Source organism: Oncorhynchus kisutch, linkage group LG10, assembly GCF_002021735.2.
Source record: "Oncorhynchus kisutch isolate 150728-3 linkage group LG10, Okis_V2, whole genome shotgun sequence".
NCBI classification, from domain to species: Eukaryota; Metazoa; Chordata; class Actinopteri; order Salmoniformes; family Salmonidae; genus Oncorhynchus; species Oncorhynchus kisutch.
In genome coordinates, this window is record NC_034183.2 from 14,810,700 (window position 1) to 14,827,490 (window position 16,791).

Here is a 16,791-nt window from a genome sequence, read left to right on the forward strand (position 1 = left end):
TATGAATATATATTCATGTCTGTTCTGGGCTCTAACAGTGCTGGTTGGGTAATTGTGCTGGTAAGGTAACTGAATTCAAGGTCAACAGTGATTGTGTGCATTATTGTGTGTGTTTTTCCCAGCTAAGGACAGCCATGGTGAAAGGGGAGATGGGCACTCTATCTTTAAACGTGAGAGCATCAGTGGACAAAGCGGTGAGTGGGACTTTGTGTGTGGGGGGGTTAGATGTGGCTCAATGCCTTATGCCTAATGGAATATTAATAGTAGTCTCATACACCCAACCCTAGGCAACAGCAGTGACTAGGTTCTGCTTTCAATGACGGACTCTTTTGGCAACTTCAATAAGTGAAGAAAAATTGTTCCGCGGCGGGTGCTCTTCAGATGGACAACTCTCCTAACAAATCAGGAGGCAGACATGACAGAACGTTGTGATTCGAAACTAGGCAGGCAAAACCTTTGCAGTGGTTCAAGTGAAGGTAGTTGATGCAAATTTGCAAAATGCACTCATTAAAAATACCCTCCGTGATCTCCATCTTGCTAGCAATTATTTTGTAATGTATTCAAGCGGATATGGTAGTGGTGTAGGCAGTGGTGTAGGCAGTGTCGTAGTTCCTCTATACCAAACTGATGTTCTGTTATGTACAGACGTGTTAAGCCGGAACATTTGAAAATTGTGGGAGTCAACCCGGAGGTCTAGAGACACTATATTGATTCTAACTGTCTCATAACACAATTCTAATTTTTTCTTCACAACAGAAAAGGCCTTTGTTCTTGACAAATGACTATTTCTACACAACCATCAACGACACCCCATTCAGGTAAGTGTGATGCTATGATAGCGAGTGTGGTATGTAGTCATAGGCCTGTTGCATTGAATGAAGTCAATGAACATCTCACTCACTCCTTTATTGTATGTATTTCCCTCTGCAGTTTTGGTATGGTTCTGACAAGGGGTCACGGACAGCTGATGTTCATGGGGACAGTCTCTGTGGAAGAGGGTAAGTCTCCCCACTCTGCCACTACTGGCCACTCTCTCTGCCTCTCATCTGTCCCGCTCTACTGCTACTGGCCACTCTCTCTGCCTCTCATCTGCTCCGCTCTACTGCTACTGGCCACTCTCTCTGCCTCTCATCTGCTCCGCTCTACTGCTACTGGCCACTCTCTCTGCCTCTCATCTGCTCCGCTCTACTGCTACTGGCCACTCTCTCTGCCTCTCATCTGCTCCGCTCTACTGCTACTGGCCACTCTCTCTGCCTCTCATCTGCTCCGCTCTACTGCTACTGGCCACTCTCTCTGTCTTTCATCTGCCCCGCTCTACTGCTACTGGCCACTCTCTCTGCCTCTCATCTGCCCCGCTCTACTGCTACTGGCCACTCTCTCTGCCTCTCATCTGTCCCGCTCTACTGCTACTGGCCACTCTCTCTGCCTCTCATCTGCTCTGCTCTACTGCTACTGGCCACTCTCTCTGCCTCTCATCTGCTCCGCTCTACTGCTACTGGCCACTCTCTCTGTCTCTCATCTGCCCCACTCTACTGCTACTGGCCACTCTCTCTGCCTCTCATCTGCTCCGCTCTACTGCTACTGGCCACTCTCTCTGCCTCTCATCTGCTCCGCTCTACTGCTACTGGCCACTCTCTCTGCCTCTCATCTGCTCCGCTCTACTGCTACTGGCCACTCTCTCTGCCTCTCATCTGCTCCGCTCTACTGCTACTGGCCACTCTCTCTGTCTTTCATCTGCCCCGCTCTACTGCTACTGGCCACTCTCTCTGCCTCTCATCTGCTCCGCTCTACTGCTACTGGCCACTCTCTCTGCCTCTCATCTGCCCCGCTCTACTGCTACTGGCCACTCTCTCTGCCTCTCATCTGCCCCGCTCTACTGCTACTGGCACTCTCTCTGCCACTCATATGCCCCTCTCTACTGCTACTGGCCACTCTCTCTGCCACTCATCTGCCCTGCTCTGCTGCTACTAGCCACTCTCTCTGCCACTCATCTGCCCCGCCTTGCTGCTACTTGCCACTCTCTCTGCCACTCATTTACTGCAGAACAATCTGATTTATTTACTGGTTGCATCCAATCTCCACTCAGGCCTGCATGACCTGACGTCCCCTGATCTATCCATATCCAATGAGTGGTAAGCATGGATAAATACTAACAAATAAAGCATTGACTATAATAGTATAAATGATATATTATTGGACTGTAAATCCTCTAAATATATTTACTGAAATGTAACACTCTAAATGATAGAGTGTTGGACTGTAATCATTTATTGGCCTTAAATGGCCCTCCATGGAGTGAAACCCCCATTGTCTTTCCGTTCAGGACGTATTGTGAGACAGACATTGATCCTCACCACCGCAAATACTCTCAGCTTCAGGCTGTCATTCGCTACCTGCAGGGGAAGGAGCCTGACCTGGAGTGTGAGTACTTTCTCTACAGCCTGCTCCATAGATAAATACTTATACTTATTCAACCACTAACCCTAACCCCAACGCTGATGATATCCTAACGCTGATGTTACCCTAACCCAAACGCTGATGTTACCCTAACCCCAATGCTGATGTTACCCTAACCCCAACGCTGATGTTACCCTAACCCCAACCCCAACGCTGTTGTTACCCTAATTCACAACGCTGATGTTACCCCAACCCTAATGCTGATATTACCCTGACCCCAATGGTGATGTTACCCTGACCCCAACGCAGATGTTACCCTAACCCCAACCCCAATGCTGTTGTTACCCTAATCACAACGCTGATGTTACCCCAACCCTAATGCTGATATTACCCTGACCCCAATGGTGATGTTACCCTGACCCCAACGCAGATGTTACCTTGACCCTAACCCCAACGCTTATGTTACCCTTACCCTAACCACAACGTGGATGAAACCCTAACCCCAACACAGATGTTACCCTGACCCTAACCCCAATGCTGATGTTACCCTAACCACAACACAGATGTTACCCTAACCCCAACGTGGATGTTACCCTAACTCAAACGATAATGTTACCCTAACGCCAATGCTGATGTTACCCTGACCCCAAAGCTGATGTTACCCTGACCCAAAAGCTGATGTTACCCTGACCCCAACCCTGATGTTACCCTGACCCCAATGCTGATGTTGCCCTAACCCGAATATTGATGTTACCCTAACCCCAATGCTGATGTTACCCTAATCGCAATGCTGATGCTACCCGAACCCCAATGCTGATGTTACCCTAACCCCAAAGCTAATGTTACCCTGACCCCAACGTGGATGTTACCCTAACGCTGATGTTACCTTAACCCCGATGCTGATGTTACCCTTACCCTAACGCTGATGTTACCCTAACCCTAACGCTGATGTTACCTTAACCCCGATGCTGATGTTACCCTTACCCTAACGCTGATGTTACCCAAACCCCAACGCGGATGTTACCCACACCCCAACTCGGATGTACCCACACCCCGACGCGAATGTTACCCTAACCCCAATGTGATGTTACCCTAACCCCAATGCTGATGTCACCCTAAACCCAATGCTGAAATTACCCTGACCCAAACGCTGTTGTCACCCTGACCCCAACGCTGATGTTACTCTAACCCTGATGTTACCCTGACCCCAAAGCTGATGTTACCCTAACCCTAATGTTACCCTGACCCCAACACTGATGTTACCCTTACCCCAACACTGATGTTACCCTAACCCCAATGCTGATGTTAACCTAACCGCAACGCTGATGTTACCCTAACCCCAATGCTGATGTTACCCTGACCCCAATGCTGATGTTACCCTAACCCCAACGCTGATGTTACGCTAACCGCAATGCTGATGTTACCCTAACTGCAACGCTGATTTTAACCCAACCCCAAAGCTGATGTTACCCTGACCCCCAACGCTAATGTTACCCTGACCCTAACCCCAATGCTGATGTTACCCCAACGCTAATGTTACCCTGACCCTAACCCCAATGCTGATGTTACCCCAACGCTGATGTTGCCCTGACCCTAATCCCAACTCTGATGTTACCCTAATCCCAATGCGGATGTTACCCTGACACTAACCTCAACGCGGATGTTACCCTGACACTAACCTCAACGTGGATGTTACCCTGACCCTAACCCCAATAATGATGTTACCCTAACCCCAACGTGGATGTTACTCTAACCCCAATGCCGATGTTACCCTAACCCCAATGTTGATGTCAGCCTAACTCCAATGCTCATGTTACCCTGACCCCAAAGCTGATGTTACCCTAACCCCAACGCGAATGTTACCCTAACCCCAACATGGATGTTACCCTAACCCCAACATGAATGTTACCCTAACCCCAATATTGATGTCACCCTAACCCCAACGCTGATGTTAACCTAACCCCAATGTTGATGTCACCCTAACCCCAACGCTGATGTTAACCTAACCCCAATGCCGATGTTACCCTGACCCCAACACTGATGTTACCCTAACCCTGATGTTGCACTGACCCCAACGCTGATGTTACCCTAACCCCAAAGCTGATGTTACCCTAACCCCAACATGGATGTTACCCTAACCCCAACGCGGATGTTACCCTAACCCAGTGCTTCTCAATTATTTTCTGTTACGCCTCCCCTAGGAAGAAGTAAACATTTCGCGCCCCCCAACTCTCCGCTGCGACTGTAAATAGTATAATTAGTCTATAAAATTGTTATAAGTACACCTCTCCATAACATTGTATCCTTATTAACATTAACGAAAACAAAGAAAGAAAAAAGAAAGAAATATAGATCAACTTACAACAAAGAATAACTTTATTAACACTGTTTTTTAGTCTGTAACAGAAAAGACTTAAAGTGCATCACATCACTTTAAACTATAAACATTTTTTGACCATTTGATACTGAACTTTTTTTTAAATATAATCAATAAATAATAATAAATTCAAATTGATCAGCAACATTAACTCAGGAGCACAATATATGAAACACTTTGACCTATAAAACAAAAATGAATAAAACAATTTGTGCTGATTTTTTAAAAATCTAAATGAGGAAGTCAGGATTAATGGCTACAATGAGCACGTTTTGCAGAGCACAGCTTTTCGAAGCGGGGTTTGAAGCATGATACTGCAACTCTCAGCTCCTGCTCAATGTTTAACTGGGACCTGTACTTGGTCTTCAGTGCAGTAACAGCAGAGAAGCCAGTCTCACAAAGATAAGATGTTGCAAAAGGAAGAAGAATGCCCATGGCCCTCTGCCCTAAGAGTGGATACTGCCTATTTACACTCAGAATTCACTCAGTGTCTGTGATGTGAACCTCAGTCTCAATGTGGAGTCAGACGTCATATCAATGAACTGGTCCTCGTCTGCAGAGTTGAAACCAGTTGGAGCTGGTGCCTTGAATGGATCTCTCAACCAGTCATATTGGGAACTGTTTTCAGGGAAGTACTTTTTAAAGAATCCCATCAGTGATGAAATATGCTCCTTAATATATGGAATCACTGAGGTGGCATCATAGGCAGTAGTGTTAACAAATTCATGCAGGTTCTCGAATGAATCAGTATTTCCTTCATCAAGTCGCCTGCAAGCACATTGCAAGCTTTCGAGTGAAAGAGCTGATCTTGTCTGTGACCTGAGGGAGGTGTTTATCTTTCCTTTGAAGCTGTAGATTTAGTTAATTTAGCTTTCTAAATATGTCACTCAGGTAGGCCAGTTTTGCCAGTAAGTTCCCTGCTAGGTCATACTTGTGCTCCTGCTCCGAAAACATTCTTATCTGCTCTCTGAGCTCAAGGCCAAGACTTTTCCTCGTGACAGCCACCTTGTTTCACTGTGAAACAGCACAGCTTGATGTTCAGCTCCCATCTCCTCACAGATAGCAGAGAAGACTCTTGTTTTTAGTGGACTTGGTCTTTATAAAATTGACTACACCTACAATTTGGTACGCCAGCTTATATGATGCTAACAGTGCTTCACCTAACCCCAACGCTGATGTTACTCTAACCCTAACGCTGATGTTACCCTAACCATAACTCTGATGCTGATGTTACCCTAACCCAAACACTGACGTTACCCTAACCCTAATCCTAACGCTAATGTTGCACTGAAACTACCTCTGATGTTACCCTAACTCTGAGGTCACCCTAACCCCAACGCTGATGTTACCCTAACTCTAACGCTGATGTAAACTAACCCTAACGTTGATGTTACCCTGACCCCAACGCTGATGTTACCCTAACCCTAAAGCTGATGTTACACTGACCCTAACGCTGATGTTACCCTAACGCTGATGTTACGCTAACCCTAACACCAACGCTGATGTTACCCTAACCCCAACGCTGATGTTACCCTAACGCTGATGTTACCCTAACCATAATCCTAACGCTGATGTTACCCTAACCCCAACATTGACGTTACCCTAACTCTGATGTTACCCTGACCCCAATGCTGATGTTCCATAACCCCAATGCTGATGTTACCCTAACCCCAATGCTGATGTTATCCTAACCCCAACGCTGATGTTACCCTAACCCCCAAAGCTGATGTTATCCTAACCCCAATGCTGATAATTACCCTAACCCCAATGCTGATGATTACTCTAACCCTAATGCTGATGTTACCCTTAACCATAATCCTAACGCTGATGTTACCCTAACCCCAACACTGATGTGACCCTAACCCCAACGCTGATGGGACCCTAACCCCAAAGCTGATGTGACCCTAACCCCAACACTGATGTAACCCTAGCCCCAAAGCTGATTTGACCCTAACCCTAACGCTGATGATACCCTAACCCCAACGCTGATGTTACCCTAACCCCAACGATGATGTTACCATAATTCTGATGATACTCTAACGCTGATGTTATCCTAACCCTGATGCTGATGTTAACCTAACCACAATGTTGATGATACCCTAACCCCAATGCTGATGCTACCCTATCCCCAATGCTCATGTTACCCTAACCCCAACGCTGATGTTACCCTAACCCCAACGCTGATGGTACCATAACCCCAACGCTGATGTTACCCTAACTCTAACACTGATGTTACCCTAACCCCAACGCTGATGTTACCCTAACTCTAACACTGATGTTACCCTAACCCCAATGCTGATGTTACCCTAACCCCAATGCTGATGTTACCCCAACGCTGATGTTACCCCAACCCCAATGCTGATGTTACCCTAACCCCAATGTTGATGTTACCTTGACCCCAACGCTGATGTTACCCTAACCCCAATGGTGATGTTACCCTCTCCCCCAACGCTGATGTTACCCTGACCCCCAACACTGATGTTACCCTAACTCTGATGTTACCCAAACCCGAATCCTGATGTTACCTTGACCCCAACGCTGATGTTACCCTAACCCCAATGGTGATGTTACCCTCTCCCCCAACGCTGATGTTACCCTGACCCCCAACACTGATGTTACCCTAACTCTGATGTTACCCAAACCCTAATGCTGATGCTATCCTAACCCCAACGCTGATGTTTCCCTAACCTCAATCCTGATTTTACCCTGACACTAACGCTGCTGTTACCCTAACCCTTTTGCGGATGTTACCCTGACCCCAACACTGAAGTTCCACTAACCCCAACGCTGATGTTACCCTAACCCCAATGCTGATGTTCACCTAACCCCAACGCTGAAGTTACCTTGACCCCAACGCTGATGTTACCCTGACCCCAATGGTGATGTTACCCTAACCCCAACGCTGATGTTACCATAACCCCAAAGCTGATGTTACCCCAACACTGATGTTACCCCAATGCTGATGTTACCCTAAACCCAATGCTCATGTTACCCTAACCCCAACGCTGATGTTACCCTAACCCCAACGCTGATGGTACCATAACCCCAACGCTGATGTTACCCTAACTCTAACACTGATGTTACCCTAACCCCAACGCTGATGCTACCCTAACTCTAACACTGATGTTACCCTAACCCCAATGCTGATGTTACCCCAACGCTGATGTTACCATAACCCCAACACTGATGTTACCCCAACGCTGATGTTACCCCAACCCCAATGCTAATGTTACCCTAACCCCAATGTTGATGTTACCTTGACCCCAACGCTGATGTTACCCTAACCCCAATGGTGATGTTACCCTCTCCCCCAACGCTGATGTTACCCTGACCCCCAACACTGATGTTACCCTAACTCTGATGTTACCCAAACCCGAATCCTGATGTTACCTTGACCCCAACGCTGATGTTACCCTAACCCCAAGGGTGATGTTACCCTGACCCCCAACACTGATGTTACCCTAACTCTGATGTTACCCAAACCCTAATGCTGATGCTATCCTAACCCCAACGCTGATGTTTCCCTAACCTCAAACCTGATTTTACCCTGACACTAACGCTGCTGTTACCCTAACCCTTTCGCGGATGTTACCCTGACCCCAAAACTGAAGTTCCACTAACCCCAACGCTGATGTTACCCTAACCCCAATGCTGATGTTCACCTAACCCCAACGCTGAAGTTACCTTGACCCCAACGCTGATGTTACCCTAACCCCAATGGTAATGTTACCCTAACCCCAACGCTGATGTTACCATAACCCCAAAGCTGATGTTACCCCAACACTGATGTTACCCCAATGCTGATGTTACCCTAAACCCAATGCTGATGTTACCCTAACCCCAACGCTGATGTTACCATAACCCCAAAGCTGATGTTACCCCAACGCTGATGTTACCCCAACCCCAATGCTGATGTTACCCTAAACCCAATGCTGATTTTACCCTAACCCCAATGCTGATGTTACCCTAACCCCAATGTTGATGTTACCTTGACCCCAACGCTGATGTTACCCTAACCCCAATGGTGATGTTACCCTCTCCCCCAACGCTGATGTTACCCTGACCCCCAACACTGATGTTACCCTAACTCTGATGTTACCCAAACCCCAATCCTGATGTTACCCTGACACCAACGCTGATGTTACCCTAACCCTGACCCTAACATCTTTATTGTGGATCCCCAGGAAGACTTGCCTGTGCGAGGTTATCAGCTAATATGGGACAATAGAGATTATTATGAAGACATAATATAAGTATATTATCTGCTAAACTTCAAGTTGATGTTGACTGAGTGTCTGTGACTCCCAGGTGACGAGGTGCTGCTGCAGCAGACTCTGTTTGATGTTGACTGAGTGTTTGTGACTCCCAGGTGACGAGGTGCTGCTGCAGCAGACTCTGTTTGATGTTGACTGAGTGTTTGTGACTCCCAGGTGACGAGGTGCTGCTGCAGCAGACTCTGTTTGATGCCGTAGTGACAGCCCCCTTAGAATCCTACTGGCAGGCCATCATGCTCAATGCATCTGGGTAAGACTACAAGATTATATGTTTTTCACTCCTTTCCTTTTATGTTAGCTAGTGTATGTGTGTGTGTGTTGTGTGTTTTGTGCACGCTTATGTGTGTGGATGTGTATTTGAGTGCATTAAATACCAATCTGTGTATTTGTGTGTGTTCAGGATGGAGATGGGTGTGGAGACAGCCTTTCTGGGAACCCGCTCTGGCCTTATCCGGCTTACCAGATACACTGGCATAGAGACCAGGGTCGCCAAGTGAGTCACACTACCCCAGAGTTATCCCATTACAGACTACATTAGCCCTGCAGAGTTAACACATTACACACTACATTAGCTCTACAGAGATAGCCCATTACAGACTACATTATCCCTACAGAGTTAACTCATTACAGACTACATTAGCCCTGCAGAGTTAGCCCGTTACAGACTACATTTGCCCTACAGAGTTATCCCATTACAGACTACATTAGCCCTGCAGAGTTAACACATTACAGACTACATTAGCCCTACAGAGTTAGCCCATTACAGCCTACATTAGCCCTACAGAGTTAGCCCATTACAGACTACATTATCCCTACACAGTTAGCCCATATTACAGTCTGCATTAGCCCTACAGAGTTAGCCCCTATTACAGCCTCCATTCGCCCTACAGAGTTAGCCTACATTAGTCCTACAGAGTTAACCCATATTACAGACTACATTAGCCCTACAGAGTTGGTCCATATTACAGCCTACATTAGCCCTACAGAGTTAGCCCATATTACAGCCTGTGTCCTTTAAGCAGGAAAGTATTCACTAGGAACCAAATGAAAGAAACAGGCAGTCAGTACCTGAACTTGTCCAATATGAAACACTTGTTTTTCCTTTGCAAAAGTTTTGCTACAGTGTGCGCTAATGAATAGGTCTCAGGAGTTTGCTCTAAACTCTCTTAACTACTTCCTGCTCTACAGAACGTTCTTGACTCCAGCTGATAAGGACAACCTGTTTACCGTGGACCATTTCCCCCTGTGGTACCGCCTGGCCATGGAGAACCCCCCTGGACGCTTCATCTACTACATCCCTGTGGAGGATAAAGACAACAGAGACAAGACAGGTACCATCCCTATCATCCAGGGTTGGGGTCCATCCCTATCATCCATGGTTGAGGTCCATCCCTAGCCTAATCCCAGATCGGTTTGAGCTGTCTTGGCAATGCTTGCTGTGACAATGACACTAGGAGTTGGCAAGACAACACAAACAGACCTAGCATCAGTCTAGTGAATTACGTCTTCTACCAAGTCAGTTTAGGAATTTAATGGAGAAATTTGAGAAATTCCATGTACAGCTCCAACTGGCTGAAATTGACCCCAACTCTGCTAATATTTTATTATTCCTATTGACATGATATTATAAAGGAACAGCGGTGAGTTTCCCCAAAACATAATGATAATCTTTAGCACTAAGATAATCTGAAGTCTACTGGTAACTTCGGCAACGGACCAACGATGCTCTTATTGCTAAAGACCATCATTATGTTTTGGGGAAAATCAACCCAGACCTACAGAAGCTCAAAGGTTGTTTTAGACTGATTGTTGATTGGTTGTTCGTCTTGTGACAGGGGCGTCAAAGTATGTCATAGCCGCCACAGCTGTGACTGTGTCATCGGGAGGCAAGATGGCCATGGCTGGAGGTAAGCTTCTGACTTTTACTTTCTCTGAAATGTCGAGCTGCTTAACACTCATCCTGGAGGCGTTAATGCCTCTAGTGGCTTCTACGTGTATTGAAGTGTCCATAACTTTAGTAGTATTCTCTGTGGTGCTACTGCTAAATGTTTGACACACATTTGGCTTGTGGCGAGGGAAGCGCTCCATGTGTCTTGTGAAGGTCCCTAGAAGAGGAGGGTTACTGTTAAGTGTATGTGATGGTTTTCACTAGAGGTCGACCAAATATGATTTTTCAACGCCGATACCGGTACCGATTATTGGAGGGCCAAAAAAGCCGATGCCGATTATTCGGACAATTACAACAATACTGAACTTAATATAATACATCAATAAAATCAATTTAGCCTCAAATAAATAATGAAACATGTTCAATTTGGTTTAAATAATGCAAAAACAAAGTGTTGGAGAAGAAAGTAAAAGTGCAATATGTGCCAAGTAAGAAAGCTAACGTTTAAGTTCCTTGCTCAGAACATATGAAAGCTGGTGGTTCCTTTTTAACATGAGTCTTCAATATTCCCAGGTAAGAAGTTTTAGGTTGTAGTTATTATAGGAATTATAAGACTATTTCTCTCTATACCATTTGTATTTCATATACCTTTGACTATTGGATGTTCTTATAGGCACTTTAGTATTGCCAGTGTAACAGTGTAGATTCCGTAGCGTTACCGATGCAGAGCAAGAGGAACAACTACTCCAAGTCTCAGAGCGAGTGACGTTTGAAACGCTATTAGCGCGCACCCCGCTAACTAGCTAGCCATTTCACATCAGTTACACCAGCCTAATCTCGGGAGTTGAGAGGCTTGAAGTCATAAACAGAGCATTGCGAAGAGCTGCTGGCAAAACGCACAAAACGCACTACCAACTCTCAGTCAGACTGCTCTATCAAATGATAGACTTAATTATAACATAATAACACACAGAAATACGAGCCTTAGGTCATTAATATGGTCGAATCCGAAAACTATCAAAACAAAACGTTTATTCTTTCAGTGAAATTAGTTAGTTAGTTCGCAACTAGCCAGGTGGCCCAAACTGTTGCATATACCCTGACTCTGCGTGCAATGAACGCAAGAGAAGTGACACAATTTCACCTGGTTAATATTGCCTGCTAACCTGGATTTCTTTTAGCTAAATATGCAGGTTTAAAAATATATACTTCTCTGTATTGATTTTAAGAAAGGCATTGATGTTTATGGTTAGGTACAGTCGTGCAACGATTGTGCTTTTTTCGCAAATGCACTTTTGTTTTAAATCATCCCCGTTTGGCAAAGTTGGCTGTCTTTGTTAGGAAGAAATAGTCTTCACACAGTTCGCAACGAGCCAGGCAGCTCAAACTGCTGCACATACCCTGACTCTGTTGCAAGAGAAGTGACACATTTTCCCTAGTTAAAAGAAATTCATGTTAGCAGGCAATATTAACTAAATATGCAGGTTTAAAAATATATACTTGTGTATTGATTTTAAGAAAGGCATTGATTTTTATGGTTAGGTAGATGTTGGAGCAACGACAGCCCTTTTTCACGAATGCTCACCGCATCGATTATATGCATTGAAAATAAGAATTTGTTCTTATTTTAACTGACTTGCCCAGTTAAAAAAAGTTGTCAACAAAAGATGTTAAAAATATTTTTTAAATCGTCCACTCGGTGTCCAAAAATACCGATTTCCGATTGTTATGAAAACTTGAAATCGGCCCTAATTAATCGGTCGACCTCTAGTTTCCTCATCATCATGAGCTTTATCTTCATTACCTTTTTTCATATCCTGTCACAAAAATGTTGGGGATGCTTACATCAGCTGGAATAAATTGTGATGGGCAAGGTTAGATAAATAAATGCTTCATTGTCATCAGCATGATTAACAGAATATCACATTATCGTTATTTCTTGAGCAAAACTTAAGAGCAAATTTGTAATGTTAACACAGAGACAGAAATAACGATTAAAGGACTATTGAGATACTGATATATGTACATGTTTCTAGGTCAGTGCTGATCTCTTTGACAGTTCAAAATGGTTAAATGGAAATAGTTGCCAACTAGATTCAGTTCGCAATGAATATGGCTGCTAGCCATGGGACTGACTCTCTTCAGCTGCTGTTATCATAACATCCTCTAGAGGTCAGTAGTTTGCTGTTGTATTGTATGGCTTTGAAAGCAGGCTTACTCTGTACAGATATGAACATTGATATGACTTGGAAATATTAATTTAGTAGAGAGAGGAATGAGTCACTGCACGTGAGCACAGGTCTGATACACAAGACTGCATCTGTCTAACACTGATTCCACAGAACATTGTGTACTATATTCTTGTACATTCATGTGTACTATAACTATTTGAGCGACAACCACTACTGGGATTGTTAACCTGGGCTTTTATATCAAAACGTTAGGAGCAGATACATTACATTAGACAGGGACTTGATCGATTGGCATTTTTTGCTTGAAACACAAATAACTTTGATGGAAAGTCGGATCAAGGAATAAACGTACAATAATAATGGATTTCAAAGACGATTTCTAGGAAAGTCTTTGAACCAAGGTGCAGAGGTACCAGAACCTCCACCACACAGTTGGAGAGCTGACTAAAGAACCAATCACGTAGCATCCACACGTCTTGAAGCAATGCAGAGTTCCAGTTTTCCATTTGACGATCAACTGTACGATTATGTTGGTATGCCTCGAACACCAGCAAAGTGCAGCAGAGATACGCTTTCTCAGCTCTATACATTCCCTAGTCTAGAATGCCCTGGAGCACTGAGTAGTAAGACACACAGTTAGGGAATGCAGCCCCCCCTGAATCCTTGCAACAGGAATGTCAGCCAGTCAGAGAAACAAAGGTCAAAAGCCTGTTATTCTGTATGTGTGGACTATGGGACTGGACTCTGGTTCTGGCTCAGCTGGGGATGTTGGGGAGGAAGGAAAGACGCCGTCCTCGACGTCTGTCTCCTCCCCTCCCTCCCCAGCCATCAATGGCTGCCATGTGTTCTTCATCTCCCTCTGGTACTTGGCCATGAGAGAGGCGTAGATACAGCCGTAGGTGGCCGCCACCACCATCATCACACACACCACACCACACACACATGCCGCCACGATCTGAGTCCCCCAGGCCCTGCGCACACTAATGGGCCGGTAGCGCTGGCGTACACAGTCCTCTTGGTTGGCCTGGGGCCCGTTCATGGGCCCATTGATCCGACCGACACAGGGTGGGCGCCCCCCACGGGGCCCGTCGTAGCCAGGGACACTGGCCTGGTACTCCAACTGCAGGCAGTAGTTGAACATCTCTATGGGGATGCTGCGGATGTCCCGCCCCCTCAGCTCCTTCGGTAGGTTGCACTTCACAGCATCCACCTGTCCGTCTGAAACACACACAGGGATCTAGTGGATCTCTAGCAAGATCAATAGATAATCAAGCTCATTTACAGATCAATAACATACATGACACAGTATCAGACTAGTACATGACATGGAACAAAGGCCAAACTGACTTGACTGTACATGAAACACTGTAAGCTTGAAGCAATACACAACATAACACTGACGTCTGTACAGCAGCCACTCCATCCAGTGCTTGAAGTCCCTCAGGTTGCAGTCACACTCCCAAGGGTTGCCTGCCAGTTGGAGGCTCAGCAGGCTGCCCAGGGGCTGGAAGGTGGCTCTGTCCAGGCTCCGCAGCTTGTTTCCAGTCAGAGACAGCCAGGCCAGGCCCTGGAGCCCGTCCAGCAGCCCATTGGGAAAAACTACCAGGCCGTTCAGGGACAAATCCAGCCCTTTCAGTATCCAAAGACCCTGGAACAGCTCTCGGCTCAACCCCCAGCGACTACCGTTACACTGGGTAACCTCCGTATGGTTACTGGGGACTGTAGGGGTAAGTAGGGGGCAGTCACCCAGGTAGTTCCCTGAGAGGTTGAGCCACTGCAGGCCGCTGAGGCCGGAGAAAGACCCTGGTTGCAGGCTGGAGAGGTGGTTGTCAGAAAGGTCCAGGAGCTCCAGAGCGCTGAGGTTGGACAGGGCCCCGTCGCCCAGGGAGGAGAGGTTGTTGTGGGACAGGCGGAGGGTGCGGGTGTCCTGGGGCAGCAGGGGCAGGATGGTGGTTAGGGAGAGCAGAGCCAGGCCTGTACAGTCTGTGCCGTTGCTGTTACAGATGCACACAGTGGGACAACCGCTAGCTGCCTCTAGCAGACCCAGGAGTACTAGCAGCAGACTGGGCAGGGCTGCAAAGACTGGGGAGAGAGAAGAAGAGGGCTTTAGGAAAAGGACTTTGATACAGTGAGGGGAAAAAGTATTTGATCCCCTGCTGATTTTGTACGTTTGCCCATTGACAAAGAAATGATAGTCTATCATTTTAATGGTAGGTTTATTTGAACAGTGAGAGACAGAATAACAACAAAAAATCCAGAAAAACGCATGTCAACAATGTTATAAATTGATTTGCATTTTAATGAGGGAAATGAGTATTTGACCTCTCTGCAAAACATGACTTAGTACTTGGTGGCAAAACCCTTGTTGGCAATCACAGAGGTCACACGTTTCTTGTAGTTGGCCACCAGGTTTGCACACATCTCAGGAGGGATTTTGTCCCACTCCTCTTTGCAGATCTTCTCCAAGTCATTAAGGTTTCGAGGCTGACGTTTTGGCAACTCGAACCTTCAGCTCCCTCCACAGATTTTCTATGGGATTAAGGTCTGGAGACTGGCTAGGCCACTCCAGGACCTTAATGTGCTTCTTCTTGAGCTACTCCTTTGTTGCCTTGGCCGTGTGTTTTGGGTCATTGTCATGCTGGAATACCCATCCACGACCCATTTTCAATGCCCTGGCTGAGGGAAGGAGGTTCTCACCCATTTGACGGTACATGGCCCCGTTCATCGTCCCTTTGATGGGGTGAAGTTGTCCTGTCGCCTTAGCAGAAAAACACCCCCAAAGCATAATGTTTCCACCTCCATGTTTGACGGTGGGGATGGTGTTCTTGAGGTCATAGGCAGCATTCCTCCTCCTCCAAACATGGTGAGTTGAGTTGATGCCAAATAGCTCCATTTTGGTCTCATCTGACAACAACACTTTCACCCAGTTGTCCTCTGAATCATTCAGATGTTCATTGGCTAACTTCAGATGGGCATGTATATGTCCTTTCTTGAGCAGGGGGACCTTGCGGGCGCTGCAGGATTTCAGTCCTTCACGGCGTAGTGTGTTACCAATTGTTTTCTTCATGACTATGGTCCCAGCTGCCTTGAAATCATTGACAAGATCCTCCCGTGTAGTTCTGGGCTGATTCCTCACTGTTCTTATGATCATTGGAACTCCACAAGGTGAGATCTTGCATGGAGCCCCAGGCTGGGGGAGATTGACAGTTCTTTTGTGTTTCTTCCATTTGCGAATAATCGCACCAACTGTCACCTTCGTACCAAGCTGCTTGGCAATGGTCTTGTAGCCCATTCCAGCCTTGTGTAGGTCTACAATCTTGTCCCTGACATCCTTGGAGAGATCTTTGGTCTTGGCCATGGTGGAGAGTTTGGAATCTGATTGATTGATTGCTTCTGTGGACAGGTGTATTTTATACAGGTAACAAACTGAGATTAGGAGCACTTCCTTTTTTAAGAGTGTGCTCCTAATCTCAACCTGTATAAAAGACACCTGGGAGCCAGAAATCTTTCTGATTGAGAGGGGGTCAAATACTTTTTTCCCTCATTAAAATGCTAATCAATTTATAACATTTTTGACATGCGTTTTTCTGGATTTTTTTTGTTATTCTGTCTCTCACTGTTCAAATAACCTACCATTAAAATGATAGACTGATCATTTCTTTG

The 16,791-nt window shown here is 45.9% G+C and overlaps 2 protein-coding genes across 3 annotated transcripts in view; one reads left to right on the top strand and one right to left on the bottom strand.

The window, feature by feature from the left end:
• Positions 1–16,791, top strand: part of LOC109898656 (voltage-dependent calcium channel subunit alpha-2/delta-4-like) — an 84,162-nt gene that overhangs the window by 35,368 nt on the left and 32,003 nt on the right. For both annotated transcript variants that reach the window (XM_031833178.1, XM_031833179.1), the window contains 9 exons: positions 123–194; positions 757–818; positions 931–998; positions 2,087–2,132; positions 2,324–2,421; positions 9,205–9,298; positions 9,449–9,541; positions 10,237–10,379; positions 10,884–10,955. In XM_031833178.1, coding sequence (XP_031689038.1) covers positions 123–194; positions 757–818; positions 931–998; positions 2,087–2,132; positions 2,324–2,421; positions 9,205–9,298; positions 9,449–9,541; positions 10,237–10,379; positions 10,884–10,955 — 748 coding nt within the window. The remainder of the gene's footprint in view (positions 1–122; positions 195–756; positions 819–930; positions 999–2,086; positions 2,133–2,323; positions 2,422–9,204; positions 9,299–9,448; positions 9,542–10,236; positions 10,380–10,883; positions 10,956–16,791) is intronic.
• Positions 14,265–16,791, bottom strand: part of LOC109897540 (leucine-rich repeat and transmembrane domain-containing protein 2-like) — a 4,862-nt gene continuing 2,335 nt past the window's right edge. The window contains exon 2 of the mRNA XM_031833181.1: positions 14,265–15,210. Coding sequence (XP_031689041.1) covers positions 14,414–15,210 — 797 coding nt within the window. The 3' untranslated portion in view covers positions 14,265–14,413. The remainder of the gene's footprint in view (positions 15,211–16,791) is intronic.